This window comes from Branchiostoma lanceolatum, chromosome 4 (assembly GCF_035083965.1).
Source record: "Branchiostoma lanceolatum isolate klBraLanc5 chromosome 4, klBraLanc5.hap2, whole genome shotgun sequence".
NCBI lineage: Eukaryota > Metazoa > Chordata > Leptocardii > Amphioxiformes > Branchiostomatidae > Branchiostoma > Branchiostoma lanceolatum.
The window spans coordinates 14,173,413-14,194,510 of record NC_089725.1 but is presented as its reverse complement, the minus strand read 5'-3'; the positions used below and the strand labels follow the sequence as shown (position 1 = coordinate 14,194,510).

At 40.1% G+C, this 21,098-nt stretch overlaps 2 protein-coding genes across 2 annotated transcripts; one reads left to right on the top strand and one right to left on the bottom strand.

Moving 5' to 3' along the window:
• The first annotated feature begins 29 nt into the window (after nucleotides 1-29).
• Nucleotides 30-10,034, top strand: LOC136434193 (dentin sialophosphoprotein-like). Its single transcript, XM_066426960.1, has 5 exons — nucleotides 30-36; nucleotides 476-600; nucleotides 872-947; nucleotides 3,614-8,623; nucleotides 8,918-10,034. Exons 1-5 carry the CDS (start codon nucleotides 30-32, stop codon nucleotides 9,004-9,006), a joined length of 5,307 nt encoding a protein of 1,768 aa, XP_066283057.1. The 3' UTR covers nucleotides 9,007-10,034.
• Nucleotides 10,035-10,463: 429 nt separating this feature from the next.
• Nucleotides 10,464-17,960, bottom strand: LOC136432760 (axin interactor, dorsalization-associated protein-like). Its single transcript, XM_066424241.1, has 9 exons — nucleotides 17,709-17,960; nucleotides 16,557-16,623; nucleotides 15,470-15,587; nucleotides 14,827-14,896; nucleotides 14,364-14,476; nucleotides 13,822-13,947; nucleotides 13,091-13,213; nucleotides 12,438-12,555; nucleotides 10,464-11,840 (listed from the first exon to the last, which is right to left on the bottom strand). Exons 1-9 carry the CDS (start codon nucleotides 17,813-17,815, stop codon nucleotides 11,744-11,746), a joined length of 939 nt encoding a protein of 312 aa, XP_066280338.1. The 5' UTR covers nucleotides 17,816-17,960; the 3' UTR covers nucleotides 10,464-11,743.
• Nucleotides 17,961-21,098: the final 3,138 nt, after the last annotated feature.

Below are 21,098 nucleotides of genomic sequence, written 5' to 3'. Positions count from 1 at the left end.
ATTAATTTATAGACTCATAATTCTATATGATGGGAAGTATTACTGTATAGAATTAGGAGTGTTCCTAAATCTATTCATGCCTGCATACCAATACAGAATGTACAGTCACCAGCCAATCATGTTGCCACTTATGGTAAAGAAGCAACGATATTGACTGGTTACTTTCCCTATAACAACAGGTGGGGGAACATTTGATTGGCCAGCCCTCAGATACAGCCAAAAAGAGGGATAGTAGTAATGATTGGCCAGGCCTGAGGCCTAGCTTTGTATTAAGCCTGGTAGGCCTAGACAAGGATGCCATTTTATTGCCTAAATACATGTAATACATACTGTGATGTATATGTTCTGATATATGCATCATACAGATGTAGATGTACCAGCCGATAGCCTGTATAGGAATCCATTAGGATATCACAGTCATACATCATCGTTATATATTAAGTTCTAATATCAATTTGCTTTGTTGCATTTGTAGCTGCTGCCTGCAGTGCCAATGATGATGATGATGATGATGACAGGGAGCCTGACCATGACGATGAACTGGAGGATGATGATGAACAGCCATCTGCAGTAAAGATGCTGAGGGACTTTGGTAGTAGGGTGAGTTTGCTAGTATGGGTTTGCTACATCAATCCTGATTGGAAGTGATACATTTACATTTAGAGTATATTAAAAGAACTTAAAGAGTTCTATACGTGAAAAAAGATCACAGCATGTCTATCATAGCTTAAAGCTTGTATGTCTGTCAGAGCATACTGTGATCTAGTGGTTTTGTAGCACAAATGAAGATATTCATTGTACAATGAATTGTTGGTTTAAGAATTACTTTTCTTTTGATGGATAAATGACATGTTCATTATTTTCTGTGTAGATGGAGCACTCCATATGTAGCAAGATGATATGTGAGGAAGGTGAGGACGGTAAAGTCCGCTGGATACTTCAAGACGGTGAGTTCTGTCATGGTCCTATTGACTCACAATGTTGTGGATTTTATTTTAAGTTTTTATTATGCCATAAGTATGGTTAAACATATTGTTTTTTCTCATGTTTCTTCTTCTTCTTCTCCTCCTGTCAAATCTTCAAATCGATTCATCTCTGTCATTTTTTGACCAAATGACCTGAAATTTGGTACAGAGGTAATGTAGGCAAAAACCAATGTGCGTTCTTTTCCTTTTTTTGATATTGACCTTGAAAGTGATTTTATTGAGGTTTTTAGGCTATTTTTAGCATATCTTGGCCTCCTGCGCCCTGGTATTTCAACCGAATGACCTGAAATTTGCTGTATATGTGGCTTGAACAAATATTTAAAGGACTACATTCCCATTTTTGGCATACATATATTCAAAACGATTTATTTTGGGCTTTCTTGACAATATTTGCCACTTCTGTCACTTTCAATACTACATATGACCTACAGGTCATTGACCCCAAGTGCCTTGCACCTGGCCAAGCTGGAAGTTTGCTTACGAGGAGGAAAGACCGGACATAAACATTTAACGTGATTATCGGGAAAACACCATGTTCCGTTAAACTCAGTGGTTAAATTGCAGTTTAGGAAATTTTATAACAGAAAACAAGTTAAATCAATGATTTTGTGAATGTTTATTCTAGCATTAGTTATTCCAGATATTTTCAAACTCCAAATTCTTCAACACAACACGGGAGATCATTTCTCCTCAGACTGGCGCGACACTCCTGTCAAAATTGATTGATGATCTCTCTCTGCCGCCGACTTCATACATGATCAAAGGCGGGTGGTAGGCGGTGCGCGGGGAAACTTAAATATATAATGTAGCGAAGTGTTGCACAAGGAATTCTCACGCTGAGGGGTACATGAAATAATGCTTACAAAATAGACCTCTATGAATCGGGCTACATTCAGCAATGGTAGACGGATTCGGGGCATGCCGCGCAAAACACATGGTCTCACTGGGGACAGGCGTTTTGGTCCCGCACGTTGTCGCAGCGGTGCGTCGCCGCTACGCGATCGAAAGCACGCCGCTGTCTGTCTCGGACCAACACGCGTCTCCCGTGATGTGTAGCGTCCACCAGTCAGTCCCCGGTAAGGTCAATGATTCGCCCCTTTGCGCTAGCTTGTAACGTTAAATGAATGTACCCTCTGGTGGCCAAACTTCACTGACAAACTTTCTCCCTATTATCATCATGAGCTTGCGTTAGTCTGGTACTAGTGACTATTATGTGCCGGGAATGTTTATCTATCGCACGCCTTGGAAGGAAGTTCAACCATGATAAATGGTCGGCCGTTGCGAAAATTTGGAATCCCATGCTGTTGATTTTCGTGATTGAATCTGTAAGAAAATATATTTTCATGTCGTTCATGTTTTTGGGACGGACGCCGGGACGGGGTGAATTTTTTCTATCATTTTCGTCCCGTTAGTAATGCAAATCGAATCGTGTTGCACAAGAGGCAAAACACTAAAAACGTGGGTCTTGTGGAGTGTTTTGGAGCGGGAAAATGCCGGATATTAGCGGTGCCGAACAGTGTACATCGTCGCGCGCGGGTGACGCTCCGTCAAAACAAATCCGCTGGTGGTCTAGCGCGGCCACCGAAAATAGGCAGAAACACACAGGAGGACTTAGCACCTTCGTTTATTAGGGCAATTGTGAAAATCTTTTGTTACAAATTGTTCGAACATTGAAACATTTGGATAGATGGTTTGAAACTGTTCTAAATAAAGAGATTTTTGTGTAGTTACGTTCGAAATGTTTCCAACGTATGTGAAATAAGTTCAAACATGTTATAAGTTTCAATTCTAATTGTTTGAACACTTTAGAACTATTGTGACTTAGACATTCTTTTAATCAAAATAGTTCAAACATATTACAAATATTATATTAAAACCCTCTCGGTGACTTTGAATTGACTCAAATATGTTGTTTTTGGTCATTTCCTTCGTCTCCTGTCAAATCTTCATAATGTATACTATGGAAAACTTCATTCTTCCCTGGGGTTGATCTTTTTTAATTCAATTTTGAACTGGGTTGATTATGCGCAAGAGTGTAATTTTCAGCGGATATTTTTCGACTGGTTTACATGGAAATGGCACGGAATATCCCATTCTTGCAAGGGGAGGATTCTTTAATTATTTCTTTCAATTTTGAGCTGGAATGATTATGAAAAAGTCCATTTTTTAGCAGAAGTGTATTTGTTAATCAATTAGTGGATATGGTTGTGGACTGGTCCATATTGTGTTGAGGTGCTACTGGAAGACTCAATTTTGGACTTGGGTGATTCATTTTTTTAGTGCAAGTATTTTAGAATGGTCCATTGTTATTTTGGGAGAGTCCATTTTTTGCATGGCGAGGAGTATGGCTAAACATGCTGTATTTGCTCGCAAATGTTGCCTTTCTAGTTGATATACAAATGTATAGTTCAAGACTTCAAGTAATACTGCAAAGGTCTACTTCTGGCATAAGTTGGCAAATTATTCTCTTTTTTTTAACCACATAATATTTATTGATATTATACAATACCAGTAATTCATAGGGATAGTGGTTAAATTGTGTTTTAAGAATTTAAGGGATTCTTAAGGCTCTGCTCCTAAGGCATTGTCCAAAGGAAATCCTTAAAACATGTGGGCCTCTTTCTTAGATGTGGAGGAGGACATCCTGACAACTATTGGTGATAGCGACAGTGACCGAGGTGACATCAGTGGTGAGGACGAGTGGGCAGAGAGTGATGAGGAGGAGGATGCCGAGAGAAGATCACCAGTCGAGCACGACGAACAAAGTCTTGAAGACAGCAGAAGCTCAGCTGGTACCGTAGAAAGTGAAGAAGAGTTGTCAGATTCCAGTGGTATAAGTTACAGAGAACCACAAAATTCTAACACATCAACCAATAGCATCAAGCAAGATCACAAGAGAAACAATGGGTACAAAGAGAGTTCTCTGTCCTTTCACAAAAGTAGAGAGTCTATGAATATGCCTACAAGCAGCTACAAAGACAACAGGAGCCATAAAAAAAGTCTTCACAGAGCAACTAATATATGTACTAATGAAAGCAACAAAGACCACGAAAGAGACGATGACTATAAAGAAAAAACTCTGTCAGTTTACAAAAGTAGAGAGTCTACAGATATGCCTACAAACAAGAACAATGGGAATGGGAGCTATGGAAAGGGTGTTGACAAACACAACAAAACAAAGAACACTCCTACCACTGACAGCAACCAAGATCAAAAACGAGGCAATGGCAATAGAGAGAAAACTATGCCAGTTCACAAAAGTAGAGAATCTGAGAATAAGGACAGGAAGGGTATTGACAAACACAAGAAGCCAAATAACATTCCTAAAAATGGCAGTAGAAGCTCAGCTGCTGTTGTAGACAGTGAGGATGAACTCTCAGATTCAAGTGGTATTAGTTATAAAGAACCGCACAAATATGACACATTCACAGACGCCAGAAGCAAAGATCAAAAAACAGACGATGGCTACAGAAAGAAATCTATGCCAGCTCACAAAAGTAGAGAGTCTGTGGATATGCCTACAAACAAGTGCAAGGACAATGGGAGCTATAGTAATAAAATTTACAAGGCAACTAGCGTTTATACCAATGGCAACAGAAGATCAACTGCAGTTGTCGAAAGTGAGGATGAACTCTCAGATTCAAGTGGTATTAGTTATAAAGAACCACCCAAATCTAACACAACCATAGATGCCAGAAGCAAAGATTACAAAAGAGACGATGGCTTTAAAAAGAAATCTATGCCAGTTCACAAAAGTAGAGAATCCGTGGAAATGCCTACAAACAAGCACAAGGACAACGGGAGCTATAGGAAGAGTCTTAAGGAACACAAACCGAATAACGTTCCTACAAATGGCAGTAGAAGCTCAGCTCCTGTTGTAGACAGTGAAGATGAACTCTCAGATTCAAGTGGCATTAGTTATAAAGAAACACACAAATCTGACAACTCCACTGATACCAGAAGCAAAGATCACAGAAGAGATGATGGCTACATAAAGAAATCTATGCCAGTTCACAAAAGTGGAGAATCTGTGAAAATGCCTACAAACAAGTACAAGGATAACAGGAGCTGTAGAAAGAGTATTGACAAACACAGCAAACCAAATAATATTACTACAAATGGCAAAAGTTCAGTTGCTATTGTAGAAAGTGAGGGTGAACTCTCAGATTCAAGTGGTATTGGTTATAAACAACCACACAAATCGGACACATCCACCGATGTCAGAAGCAAAAATCACAAAATATGTAATGGCTATGAAGAGAAAACGTTGCCAGAAGACAGCTGCAGAAGTAGGAAATCTACAGAACTGCCTACAAACAAGTACAAAGACCATTCAAGCCATACAAGAAGTCTTGGCAAACGCAACAAACCAAAGGCAGATCTCGACTTATCATCATTGTTTCCTGATGACTGCAGAAAGAAGACCCCATCAAAACACGTACAAAGTAGAGATGCACATAGAGGTTTTAGCACAGACATAAAACCTAAAACAGAGCCACCATCTACACCGGTTGTGGATTACAGCAAGACTAAGAACAGCACCCCAGCTAAATTGCACATCCATTCTGTCAAGAAGGAAGAGTACAATAACCCAACAAAGAAAAGGCAAAGTCACAACAATGTGTGTATGGTTGAAGAGTTTGAAGACATGGAGTTTTTGCCATCATCAAGTAGTAAAAACAGGAAAGACATGTACAGCAATCGTCCCAAAGTAGAGTCACCTTGCAGCTTGAAATCTGGCCATGGTGGTACGACACATTCAAGGAAGTCAGAGAAACACAGGAAGAAAACTGAGAGGAAACATCGTCGCCAAGATGACATAGATCTGTTGGAAGAACCAGACGAGCATTCCGAGATGGGAAATGTTACACCAGTACATCACAGATGCTTCAGCAAAGCAGAAAACCCAGACAAAGGTGTCAGTAGAAGACAGTGCTTCAGCGTTCCAGCTAAGAGAAAAACAATGGCCTTGACATCAAGAAGGGACACTAGCATTAGCTCCTCCAGTTCTACTACAAGCAAAAAAGTGGATTTATCCACACATGAGGCCATATGTGACTTCTTGAGAGAACGGCCCAGTAATACAAAGCAAAGAGTTAAGTACAAGCAAGCTACCAGTGCTTCTATGACTGTTCAGTCTGTAGAAGAAGATAGTGGCGGCCACAGGAGAAAGAGTGATGATGCAGGTTTGAGGAAGAAGCAAGATCCCAAGGAACGTCTAGTGAGGTCCAGTTCTAAGGACAGTGGTACAAAAGAGCGTAGTACTGCATCGACTTTGGTCATGGTAGAGAGAATCTCTTCCACAAAGGAAAGACTGTTAGCGGAACCTTTCAAACAGAAGTTGCCACATCACCAATGTGGCTCATCCCAAGATGAAAGCATGTCAGACAGAAGTAACCAAAGTTTCAACAGTCTGTCAGATGAGTACCCACTGGATCAGAAAGAAAGTGGTAGAAAAGCCTTAAGGAGTGGGAAAGGACAGGGAAAGGAAAAGACAGGGTTGAGGAAAAGTCAGGTCACCTTTACTGAAATGGAGGAACCCACATGTAGTGGAGAAGATTCAGACTTGAATGAATCTGGTTCAAGTGAAATGCTATGTAATGCCTCTGAAATGATGTCCACCAATCCCTCCTGGTCTTCTACTTACCCAACACCCAACGGGCCCATCCAACCCAATACAGGAGAAGTTGAAGATAGTGAGGAAAGCATGCACGATGAAGAAGCATCGCAGCTCAGCACTTCAGACAGTGTGGATGAGAATTGCAGTTCTAATATTGATGCTGACCACAGCATTGAGATGGAATATTCAGACCCTTCTGAGTCAGACTTAAGTTCCCAGTTCTCAGAAGACAACAGTATCAAACTCTCCTCAGCAAAGCCGATGAAGGCTTCCTTTAATGCTTCTTTGACCAATACACAGAGCTCAAATTTACTGAAGTCTTCACATGCAACGTTAATGACACAGCATGGTCCTCTCCATCCTATATTGAAGACCCCAGGACAGAGCTCAACACCCTGCAGGAAGAAGAAATCTGTGGACTTTAAGTTGACTGAAATGTTTGTAAAAAATCAGTCAATATTGTATACCTCTCCTTTCTGGAAATCCCGTATCCAAAAGTCAATGATCAACGATCATGATGACCCTGAACATCATCTATACCCAGAGTGCCATCAGGAAGACAAACAAAGACAGGAAACTTCTGAAGAGAGTCTAGAGGAACCAGCACCTTCCCTGCCTTCATCTTCAGTAAGTCACATGTCATCTTACCCAAAGGGTCCTGCCATTCAGACCTCCACTCCTAGAAGAGATGCCGACAGACCAAGATTTTCAACACCAAAAGGACGTAAGATTCCACAAAATGATGAAGTGCCCTCTCCCTGCACACTTGTGCGGGATCAGTTGGACAACATAAAACTGGGATCCCCCATTCAAAAAGGTGCTTCACCAAAACAAGAGGTGCTGAACGACCAGTCCTCAGAGGAAATGGAAGTGAACGAGTCACCGAAATGTTCTACAGATTGGGCCAAACAGTCGGTCAGCAGGGAACAGAGAAAGATGAGCTACAGTCTGAGGGAGAGGAAGAGCGCTGGCGCATCACGAATCTTGCGAGTTAACAATAGTAACTCCTCCTTCAGTGATGTGGCAATGTTCTCTCAGTCGTCTGTATCAAGTGGAGAGAAAGACTCCATTCTGACCCCAAAACACAACACAAGGTCAATCAGTGCAAATGTTTTAAGAGCTCCCAAGACAGACCCAAGACACAACAAGAGGGGCCCTGAAAACAGACCCTCGGATATAACAAAAAGGCTGAATAGATCAGAAGTGCTGAGTGAACAAACAAATATGATTGACAGAGATGAGGAAAGAGTATGGTTATCTAAACAACCTGAATGCTCATATCATCTCAGACCAAGGAGAAGAATCAGTTCTGAGGAACAAGAAATCGAAGACAGTCCAAGAAAAACATCTTCCAGACAAAATACGAAGTACAACACAGCCAGAGGAAGACTGACAGAAACGGCAGAACAGTTGTCTAGAAGTGTAGAAAAAAGAAGGACTGACAACAAGTTCTTTCTGACTGCATCTAAAGCAAAACAAGTAGATGGACAAAGGCAAGACACCAGGCAGTGGGGTCAGAGACATTCTGGTTTTTCATCTGATTCTGAGACTGAAACAACGAGCAGCACTCAGGTTTCATCACCAGAGGCTGGTAGGAAACGAGTCACCAGCTGGAGTCAAAGCTCATCAGAGATAGATACCGCGGAGAGGAAGATGGTTAGAGGTCAAATGTCACGAGATATCAAAGTGAAGAAGGTCACAAAGCGTCATGGCCAATCAACCACAGTTGGAAAGTCGTCTGGTTGCGCTGTCAATCAAAAGAAGGGATCGGGTAGGAGGAGAATCATCAGCTCCTCCGATGAACAAGAAGACAGAGGCACCCCCAGGAAAGTATCGAGCAGCCAATGCATGACATACAACCAAGGCAAAGAAAGACTGACAGGGAAGGTCAGAAGAAATCAAAGGTCACCAGAGATGGACATTGAGAACAGGGAGGTCAGGAGGAGTCAGAGGTCAGCCAACACTGTTGGGAAGTCCCCTAACCGTAACCCAGATGTAAGGCGAAAGGAACAACCAGGTGAGTTATGTGTACTTTTACAGACTGTAGTACAACTGACATGCAATGATTCTCTGGAATTTTTGTTTGGTGGAAAAATAAACACTGACATTTCATTGTCAAATTTTTTACTACTTGATGCTAGTCATCAATAAGTCAAGTCAACTTGATATCTATCAGCCACCTCTTGGGACTGAATTCACAAGGGGCAGGTTCCTAATCGTCTCAATTAATTCAGGCTATTCACCGGGCCTAGAGAGTTCAATAGAGACTACTGCTTTGCTTATCAGATATTTTTTTATCTTTTGGTTGCAGACAGGAGAGCTGAGTGGAAGAGGACTCCATCCAAGTCAGGAAGGAGTACGCGTAGTGTGGCCAGGAGTCCCACTTATGACATGAGGTAACAAGCAGCAGGGCTCCAGAAAGCGTTAAAGAACAACCTTCACTTTTCGTGTTATAGTGTTCTTTTCTATTCTGTTAGACTTCACCATAGACACTTATGGATATGAAGCAAAAGTCCTTAGAATACAACCTTATTACAAGTAACTTGTCCAATCAATGAATGGGATACCAAATAGCAACCTATGGGTTTGTTGTGTTCTGTTGTAGGCTTGTAGCTATAAAAATCTGCAAGAAGTTGAAGTGTTTGTTTTTGTTGATGGAATCAGGAGCAAAATTAGTATGGTAATATTACCAGTAACACAATAAGCTTTGCAGTAGGCATCTAGCTTATTAGTTTACGAATGCAGGTTGCTCGATGAGCAACTCACTTGTTTTAAAGAATTAGACTGTAATCTGCTTATTAGTGTTTCCAACTCAATTGGACTACTGATAAAAGATTAACCACTTTCAAAGCACATTGAATTCTGTTTTTATTGCTGTTCAGTTAAGCTGTTGTAGATGTGTTTGTATTTTTAAGTAGAAGCTTAAGTAACTATTATGTTAAGGTGGAGCTTACCTTTTTAGAAATGTTACTGTTTCATGTTTTGAATTATAGTCAACAAAAGTGTAACATCACTTAGGGGCCTGAAACCAAGAGTACATATTTTTATATTGTAGATTATGTTCATAATGTTTACTAATGAATAAAAGAGTTATATCACTTATTTTTTATGGCCTACACAATTTCGTAGCTTAGTATTACATTGTATATTGATATTGCGTCCAATATTTAACAGGTTGTTTGCTACATATTTTATTGTAGCATTTTTTGATTAGCTGTGGTAATTGCTTTTATCAGTACTGGACAAGAAATCAGAAAACGATCTTTGCCATGAGAGCATCTTTCTAGTCATGTTTCATTCCATTCTAGTTCTACTTCAGGAACAATAGCTATTAATGCCAGACAATTGATTTTATCTAGATGATAGTTATTGTATTGAATTTGAATTAATCATGTTTGCTTGCACTGAATTAAACTTTCTTGTTAACAGATGATTTGTCCTTGCTAGGAGTTAATCGGTATGACTTCCTCCCATCTATCTCTTAATCTAACTATTTGACCGTTGGGGCACCACAGATTTGACAACCAGTTTTCTCCACCCTTCTCAGTTTTCTGTTCTTGATGTTTCACTTAGTGTCATGTCAGTCCATTCTGATATTATCCTTCCATCTTTCCCATTGCCTACTCCTCTTTGTTCCTTGCATGATAGTTTTAGCTAGTCCCGATGACTTTATTGATCCTTTAAACATACGTGTTAGCCTGGGTGCCATCCTCTGTAGTAACCACTGGCTCAATCTTTTAGCTTGCTAACCACATCAAAAGCAAGTAAACAGATTGAGCCTGCAGTTGCTATGGAGGATGGCACGCAGGCTAACAATAACCTACACCTTAAAAACTGCAATGAAACAACACAAAACATTTTAGTGATCTAAAATGTCATCTTTTATTAAGTCTCATATTACTCTGTGTATTTGCCAGCATTTCCAAATTGAGAAATATATATAAAGTCTCCACACATTGCTTTGGCTGAATGATATACAATACCAGGCACATTCTTGCTCAACCTAAAACATTCAAAGAGCTTTCTTTAGTACTTGCAAAATTTCAACACATACAACAGTGAAACTACTCTTAACGTAAAACTCTAGTGTTCACAGGCATGATTTAGTTCAGATAGGCATATATCAGTTAATCTACATGCACTACAATATAGGAATGTTACAAAGAGATATTACACATAGTTAACCCTTTATGTGTCATGGTCCAATCATAATGCCTACTTTCAAGCCTCCCTGACACTGAGAGTTAAACTACTGGCCAGAACAACTAGTCACTGTAACATCATGTGGTAGCAAACTTTGCTAATCTGATGACACTTCCATAAGGCCACCAATTCAATTGGTTGTTTCTTGCAAACCATATCCAAATATTAAAATTGTGAAAAATAGCTTCACTGTAGTCCATTTTTTCTTCAAGCCACTTTCAAGGATAGACGTAACAAGTTAGCTTTATTTGTTCTTCCTGAAAGTCTTTGAAATCCTCAAATGATTTTACCAACAATTTCACATCAGTTTTTCTGTAAAAACAGCTGGAAAATCTCAGTGTAAGTTCAGACCCTCACTATTGTACATTTAAGGCCTTCTTTTCTTTTAAGATAAAACCTGAGAACCAACTAATCAAATTGGTGTCAACAGTACTCTTGCTGTAAACAAACCTCCATGTAATAAGGACAAACAAGTAACAATTTCATCTTCTGCCCATGTTAGGCACATTGAAGTAGGTATCTCACTAAACTGCGCCTTAATTGTGTCAAATCATTGTGGCAAGACTTTCACCAATTTTCCAGAATGGCGCCACTTTGCGAATGCATTGCGGAGCTTGGCACAGTCCAGTGAGATACCCGCTAGAGTCACCATCGTGAAAGCGATATCAAGAATACGGTGATACAAAATAACGATCGTGGTGATTCCATATATAAATTCCACTGCAAGTGCGAATGACTTGGCTCAATCATACACATTTGGCAACAAAACTATCCTTGGCTGTATCTAAATATCAGAGTTGCATTAATGTTACACTATACATATGAAGACCAATAATACACGATAAACACAGCCATAAGAACAAAGTCACTGCAAGGTGCTGTTCAATGTGTTACTGTCTGCCTTTCTCCCACGTCTGCAAACATTGTACTGCCGTTAGTCCTTGGTCAGAGTAAGGTAGAGCTCCAGAAAGAGAGGCTTGACCGTAAGGAGGTTCACTTTCTTCCTCTTGAAATCTGTCGGCTTCTTGTAGCTGTAAGATTGGAAGAAGAGCAAAAATTCCATCATTTATGTCATCTGTTGGAGTTATTGTAAATTTCGAAATACAGTGGTTACGGTATTGATTTGCAGTTACTGTGACTTCACTGCAAAATCATAACACCACAAGCTATTCAGATTTTCTATCAGTAACATGCTGTGTGCCCACCACAAATGTTTAACACCTACTTTTTCCTCCCACTGCAAAACAAAGTACTCTCATACTTTTAAGTTACAGTACTATGAGGACACAACACACACTCTTAAGTATAGAAGTCTAAGTAACATTGAAGATCCCAATCATGATCTTATGATACGCAGTAGTTGCTGCTAAAGCATAATAAGCACCTTTAGGAAAAGCACAGTAGCATTCAGTTGGTTTGTTCTTGATTGTAACCTTTGTCAGTTTAGCTTCAAGAGTAACAACTATGACATGGTGCATCCATAGAGAGTTGAAGGTTAAAAAGATTAACCTTCCTACTGATGACTAACTCGTAAGCCAAACAAATTTTGTATCAAAAAGCAATCCTCAACAGGGGGAAAGTTAAAAGGTGCAGTAACTGTTTGAAATTTGAAACAACAGATAACTCACAGTTCGATGGAGGCCGGACCTGACTTGAGCTCATCCATCTCCATAAAGGCCCAACACTTGATGCTGGTCATCCTCTTCTTGGGCTTGTAGTGCTTGAACTCGAAAAATATTGCTGTTCCTGTGGGAGAAAGAAATTGTCAAGCTATTGATGCTCAACTTTAAGAGAAGACAGGAGACAAGATTCTGTGTAAACTTCAAATTCATAATGTACATGTACAAGTGTATTAGTTTTTCCATAATAAGTAATACCTTTAACTATATCATGTTTGTCTGTAAATCTATTCCAATACAGCCAAGTGATTATGAGTCTAATTTTTTTTTGTTGCTATTCATAACCCGATGTAGGACGATGAAATAGGGCACTCTGGAAACAGTCTACGTCCAGAAGCGATGAATATTGAAATACAGAGCAAAAGGATGTCTTCCACTTTGGGGACAGGGCAGTTGAGCTGAAATACAAGAACTAAAATATGTATCAAAGGCAACTCAAAACTTCAATACCAAAGTAACCAAACACATACACCGATAAATTGTAGTTAACTATATGACCATCAAAGTTATCATACACTAAAAGGTCATACATGAAAAACACAACATGGCCCCCTCCCCTAACTACCCAGTGATTTTCTAGTATTGTATCTGAAGTTTCTCACCTTTGGGCATCTTCTCTACATGTCTCTGTATTTCTACGTCCACGTTGAAGTACACATAGGGGTCCTCTTTCTTACTGGCTATGGGTGTGTCCTGTGGCTCTGTCAGGTCAATGCCGCTGACATCTGTGTAGGAGTTGACAAGAGGACACAATTCAACATTTACCAACCATACTTTACTTACTTGGTAACAAGAAAGTTCTATCCTAAGTAAGTGTCAGTGACTTAACCGTGTAAGCTAGGTTAGATGTAAATACTGTTAGAGGAAAAGAGTAAAATACTGAAGACACCAATTTGGCTTAAACAAAAATATCAAAAAGAAATGTCACTCAGGTCACGTGTGAAGTCATACAATTCCTAGTTTCTGTCAAGACCACTATGCTACATCAGTATTGCATGCTTTTATTTGTGAGACTGCGAGATTTTTTCTGTGAGGCATAACCAGCTACATTAATGTTATGTTACTCTTAACCATACCACTCAACATAAAGTGTAATCAGTGTGAGGTTGAAACCAATGTTAGGGTTGTTTCTGAATGTATCGTTCTGAGTGCTGAAATTTCACATAATTTGTAATGCACTACATGTATATCCCCATGCAGACCCCCTTGGTTCTACCTGACCATGTATTTTTTTGTATCTACCTACACCTAACATGTACTGATCCACGACAAACCCAGTCTCCACTGCTGCATCAGAAACATACAGTGTAGAAGAGAGAGGCTACAGACGTACCTTTCACACTAACAGTGACGTAAGGGTCGATGTGTTGACCAGCGTCCTTCAGTCCTATCCTCTCTATCCTCAGGGTCAAGTTCGTCATACCAGGCTCGGGAGGAAGGCGTGGAAGTAGGCTCCCACCTGGGGTTAAAGTAAAGAAATCAATGTTTATCAAGTACATGTATCTATAGTAGAAACAAATGACAATGAGCTGCTAACAAAGAGATTAGCCCCCACAGAAATGTACATGTTTGATAGATACAGGACAAAGCCTGGGTATTAGTAGAGCCAACCTGATTGGCCCTTGTACTTATCTGGGCATCCATTCCAATATCTAGAATGAGAAGATGCCAAACATCAGATCTGTAATTCTTTAAGGTGATACTCATCTTTTGTGAACTATGATAATCACAAAAAATACAGTATACTGGTCTGGAATATTAGAGTGTTAACCCTTTTTGTACAGACACAGGATTGTATATTTAGGCCAGTTGCATCTTTAATAAAAAGTAAGTGACAAAAACTACTGACCATATCGTGAGTATGGTTAGACTTACTGGTTGGCTTGGGTGTGGTCGGTGTGGTCCGTTCACCTCTTGTTTCCTCTTCCTCCTCCTCCTCCCCATCTAAATTCAACACACTGATGTCCACCTCAGGACCAGTTGGTCTCCTATATGATAAACATCGATGTTTCACTGGACAAGTGTTGGAGATGGAGGTGTAATACTGGTACTGTCATTTCAGTCTGGTGTATAAAAAAAACACCTTACAAAGAATAAGAATCACTTTCAAGAATTCTAAACAAGAAAAAATGAAATTTTCATTACTAGGATAAGAAGTACTTAATCTATTGACTTTTAAAAGTCCTACGATTTCAACAATAGTTGACAACCATTCTCTTTCGTATTTGTAATATGTGCAGCAGTAGGTTTTCATAAAATACAATTTGACAAATAAACAAAATGCAAATATAAACAATAAAAATCTTTGTAGCATTTATCAAGTCTTTCAAGTGCATACCTGACTGGGGAGAAATGTGAGACCTGGACTGGGAACTCCTCTGGATTGGCATCCAGTAAATTTTTCAACACTGAGACAAAGAACACAAAAGAAGCAAAAAGAAAACAGAAGTTATACATTGCAAGTTCAAAATTCAAAAGAAGAAAAACGATCTTTGAAATGGTGTAAGTAAGCGTAGCTTTGCTAGACTTAAGCTGGTGCACTGTATGGCCACACTGACTGAAATATTGCATCAAATCGTGCATGCGTAAATTTTTGCCCCTTAAAAAACTTTGCGACCTTACTGTAAATTGTACAAAGAAGCTGCAAACGCAAACATATGTCGTGATGTGCAAAAAATATTGAAAAACGGATACTAATAAGTGCAATCTTCCAAAATCAAAGAAGCTGTGAAAGAACAAAAAGAAACAATTCATTGTTTGGTATGCGATGTTCTGTGTGTTCAGTCATTTGTTCAACATTCCTGACCAGTTATTTAGATTCATAATGAAGACAACTTTTTTTTAACACAATTGCATCGGGTTTCTGGATCTCAGAGGATATCATCAATTCAATCAAATCAGTATGGCCTATATATGTAGCTATACAATGTTCTAAAAATGGTGCATTTGGAACATGGCAGGAGATTTTCTAAAAGCCGTACTTGGTTCCACTTTTTTCAGCTCTTCCAGGGACAAGGAGTCCTCCAGGCTGGTACCATGGGCAGCCTGCAGGGCCTGACTTCTCAAGTCTAAACATGTCGACACTTTGGACAGGATTCTCTGAAAGACAAAATACAGTATCTTAATACATAACCACTGTCATCCTAATACTGGTTGATAGGAAAGATAAGTTGCCTAGCAACAGTTGCCATGTAATGGAAATCGTTTCTGATCCAGCATTCAACATTTGTGCCATGTTTCAGGCTTTAAGTTAATTTGATTTTTTGCACTCCTCTTCTGGACTACTATATGAAATACAGTTACTATCTAGTTGTACTTGTAGAGATAAATTTGTCTGTAGATAATGTTTACCTGGAAATCTAACTGCCATTAGTGTATCAAACATCCGATTGTCCTTATGCAATTATCAATTTGACTCCCTTAAATACAAAGTACAAACAAAGAAACACTTTACACTTTTATTACAGCCACCTGTTTCGGCCAAGGGTCTAACTATAACCATTATGACGGCACACTGACCTTAGCTAACAGTGTGACAACATATACGTCATGCCTGTCAAGTCTTGACATATGTACAAAAGGTATTATCTAAAGCCTATTGAATTGGAAGGCTCTAATCCTCAAAATGTTTCTTTACATTTGCCAAACTTCTTAGCCCTTGATGTATCTGAAAAGATAGGTTAGGTCTTATCATTCAGGTCTTGACATACTAAATATTTCTTGTTTCTTGCAATACGTGAGTCATAATACCTAGAATATGTATTTTTGTTACCTTGAAAAATTTCATGCTTTTTTCATCCTTTTTCTGCATTCTCAAATTCTTTCTGCAAATTACATGTGAGCGTTTTGATCCCTTAACATATTGCACTGTTAACAAATGAAATTGTTTAAAGGACAATCAATTCTTTGGCGTCATCTTGTATTTGAACAGCATTATTTTTTAACAGCCAGACATACGATATGTAACATATATAGAGTACACTCCTTTCATATATGAGTCATTAATCATTCATGTTCTTTATTATAAGCCTCAACACAGTAAACAATTAGTTGAGGTCATTCTATTACCTTTTGGTCATCTGTGTACGTGCGTGAATCTGACGATGAACCTTCCTTTCTCAGTTGCCGTGACAACCTGGAACAAGAACGTAATTAGACAATGGACTTTTATCTACTATGAGGTAATGTAACTAATTGTCATGGGTGTGTCCCTGCTAGTAATGTTTACCCTCCATTGGGAGAGAACATAGCAGATAATTCAACTTGTCCTGAAAAAAGGTTAACTGTAATATATCAATCAAATAAAAATGGCTCTTGTCTAGTCCCCAAGAACACAGGAAATAAGAAGGTGGACTTTTATTTCCTTTGCTTTATTCATCAAGTAAAACTGTTGAAACTGAACACCATATCTAACTTGGATTTGACGCGAGGGAAAATAACAACATGCAGCTTTTGGTACAATTATTGGGGGGGGGGGGAATATCCAGACAGATGATATTGCTAATACTTAAACGTTACATGTAGTACATTTTGTTTACATCTTTGATCATGTTATTAACTTTCAATCAGTTGGATTTGCACGTTCATGTCTTGTCTTCCTCATTTCCTGTACATGGTATCTATCTAAGGATCATTGCAATAAGCATTTTAAGACATAGGCTTTTGACAGGAAGTTCTATTGACAGGATGTTTCGGACAATAAGTATTTTTTTGGCAATATTGACGGGATGTTAAACAACACAAAATTATTCTATCAAAAAGAATCATAGATTTTTTTTAAATGAACAACTAATTAGATTCTAAACCATCTAATTCAATTAGGAATCCAGTTAATGACTGCAATCAAATATTGATCTATTCTATTCAATTATAGATATAGGGTGGGGCACTCAGGAATATTTTGGGGGTGGTATAAAAAATGAAAATGATCGGCACAAGCAAGGGACAATTCTAACCCCCCCCCCTCCCCCACAACAATAACATAGCGGGAGAAATTTTACAAAGGATGTCCTTTTTTTAACCTCCTTGATTAACGGTAACACACACAAAAGAGTTTACACATTTTTAAAAATTGGATTAATCCTTTTTTCAATCGTCTGAATTTTAAAAATTTGTAGTTTGTTCTGAAACAGGCAAAAGGTTCCCAAATTACGATGAATTAGACTGAGATCTCTGACGTTAGATCAACAAAACAAAATACTTCTCTCTCTAGATACTGACATCTGATATTCGTCGACGGCCTCGACTAGCTGGCCCCAGGAATCGAAGTCCGTTGCTTTTTTGAAGGCTCCGTGCCATTTGGCCACTTGCTTGGTCTTCTCTGACATACCCGTTCAATCGATGGCGAGCTTCGGAAAATTTTTCATGGGGGAAACGACGGTGGTGAGGAAAAAATCGTTTGTTGAACTTGCCGGAGGAACCAACGCCCTCCCATAACCCGGCGAAGGAAACACGCCTCACTTCCGGGTTAACGGCTGGGCTAGTCCACTATCAGGAAAGGTGAATTTTTTAAACAGTAGTGCATATTTATCAATCGGATACATAAATGTTTGTTAGTAATAAGTAAAATTTAGTTGTCATCGTTTTTATCAATCTAAGAATAGCTAATTTGATTTTGCTGCCGTTTAAAGTGAAAAAATGTATTTTAGTAAATACCCCTTCAAATCAAGTGGAATATACCAACTTCCGGGTCAAAAAAGGGATACCAAGGGCTCACAGTCATACGCCAAATACTAGTACTGTGACGCTAGTAGGCTGTGCGGTCGCTGTACCATTTTGTCATGCCGACCTCAGCTGGCGAGACAAAGTGCGGGTTCGTGTTCGAGTAAAGCTTAACCAAGTGCGGTTTTGTTCTCGGCCCAGTTAAGTTGTATGAGGAGGCTGAGGAAAGCCTTAGCAAAAACAACTGTCAAGTTTGGTGTGGCTCTCACTAAGAGCTAAGTTCGACACTCGGGTAAGACTTTGCTCAGCGGTTCTTTCTTCTTCCTATTCTGGTTTAGATAGCCAACATCAACATGGCCGGGTATGTTCACCAATGCACAACCTGTGACCGGAGTGTTCTCTGATCTTCTCTGGATGAACCCTCAAGCTCCCGCAGAAGGTAGATGTTGCGCCGTTAACGATAACGCTTGATACTATAGCCGATGGCTGCTTATGAACAATCCGTGTTATTACGGTGTATCCCAAAGGGCGACACACGCCTAACTAACTCTGTATGAGACAGTCAGCACAACTGTTGGTAGGGTTTCAGTTTGCAAATAAGCTACCAGAGGGAGATGCTAAACTACTAAGGTGGCCAGGAAACCTATGGCCATGCCCGGGGCACAAAGGGCATTGCTCTGCGACTTTCGACACTGACGAACCTAAGGCCAGTGGGAGAGATTAGAAGGTAGTGTTCGATTTGCTCGGCGGACCACGACCACAAGCCCTCTCAGGCTGTATCACTGATAAAGCCGGCAAGACAATTGCCGCCGTTCCGTATGACATCTTAAAGGAGAAACATCACGCCCTTCAGGGCATGAGGACGGACGAACACTCTGGCGACGCAGTGCCGCTCACGTCGTCGAGCCAAGGAGAGGGCGAAGGGGAACGTGCGGGGACATCTGGAAGGAGGAGATTGCTGTTCACAAGGATGACTGCGTTGTACATGCTTCGCGGAGGGCCGTCTTAAAGCTGAAACTTATTCCAACCTAGCCCCAAAATAATTCTAGGAAAGCTTCCTTCGGGATGTAAGCTCGTTTCTGCCACATTCTCAGCCACGCTTTGTCGTGACACTACCAAAGAGAGCTTGCAATGGCGAGGGCGCGCCATGATCCATCAATGATGAAAAGTTCGTCAATGCCCTCGCCGAGGCGAAGAACAACATTTTTGGACTGTTTCGATGGCAACCATTCCAAGACCGAACGACCCCAGCTATGTAGAAGCCATGCCGCTTACCCTGGCCTTGAGTCAAAGTCTGTGCATCATGACGGAAGGGGACAGGGAACACGCAACGACCACATGATCAAACGGCAGCGAAACCTGCGTTCAATGAACAAATGTGACACCTAGGCACACACAGGTGACTTCCAAAGTCAAGAACTCAGCGGAATGCGGCAGGTAGCTAGGGTAGCAAGCACAGCTCATCCAGCGGCCGTTGGTGGTATGGGCGAGTCCGGATTGCAAGAATATCGAAATGTCTTGAAACCAGGAGACACAGGAAGCCCGTTCCTGAGCTTGGCAGCCAGCAAAGTTTCGACAAAGGGGCAAGGCTTGCAAGGCATCAAGAGCGGTCACTCTTACAATCATTAAGTAGTAATAGGTTAAGTTCAACAGAATACCATTGACTGTCATAGTTTTACCCGTGCAGAGTTTCAAGATTTTTCCCTTTTCATCAATGTATATTCGTTGACTGGATTTTAAACTAACGGGGGTTGCCCGAACTTAGGACGCGCCCTAACTTAGGACGGACTTTTAGTGATCTTGTTATGCATAAGTACGCCGTGTTTGTGTCCACTGACTATGCTCATAAGGAAGATAAATAAACCAAGTCCATGCACATAATTTTCATTTGCATTCAAAACATATGTGTACATATTCACTTCTTGTTTTGTCGAGAATAGTATTTTGACAATAATGATGGCAACGCTGAGTAGAGGGTCACTGCGTAGCTAGACGGCCCGATACCTAAATATACGACCTGTGCCAAGCAGATATACAACTATCATACACATAAGAAATATAACTTCATAAAACACAAAAAAATTGGGTCTTTAAGTGTTTCTTGAGAAGAAAACCGACCAAAGAAAACAACGTAAACATCGCTGCCGTCTGGCAACGTTGTTTTCCCGCCATTTTTGGGGGCTGCGATGGTGGCGACCAGCGATTCAACGCACAGCTTTGTAACGCTCTAACATGTGATTGGTACCGTCTATGAAAAGGAAACTGAATACAGAGATGGCGAAGATATTTCCCAATAAGTAGACGGAGTATTGTTGATGTAAGCGGTGTCGTTTTTTCGTAATGATTTTGTAAGTCGGGTCGCATGCAAGACGTAGTAGCCTATTTCCCGCCAAAACATGAGCTGGGATGAGCTAGATATAGCCCTTCTCACATGACGTTAGAAGTGCACACAGTCAAAATTTTCCGGTCAAAAGAAAGCTAGAATATCGCAGACTTCAAGCCTTATTTACATTTCCCTAACTTCATCACCAACTTCCGAAGAGAGCAAAATTACCAAAGCGTACTAAGTTAGACACTATCTGGCGTAGCACTAAATCAGAAGGTACATTCGTGAAAACGTCTCACAGCGTTTGCCGCTTGTAACTCGGAGCGTGAAGGGCCCATGAACATTATGAATACATTTCTTGTCCATGTATGTTCTTTAGATGAATGTGTTCAAAATTCATTCATTAAAACATGACCATTCTCTGGCAACCAGCAATGGAGCGCCGTGAGTTCCAGCGCGTAAAAAAACGTCCTATGTTTGGGCGACTCCCGTTATATTATATATGTATCCGTCTCGATTTCAACTGTCAATCTTTTAATGCTCTAATAATTATTTTCAAATGCCTGTTCATGTCAATGCGAACTCAGTCCAGGCTATTAGTACTAGTCTGCAATGTGGCATAA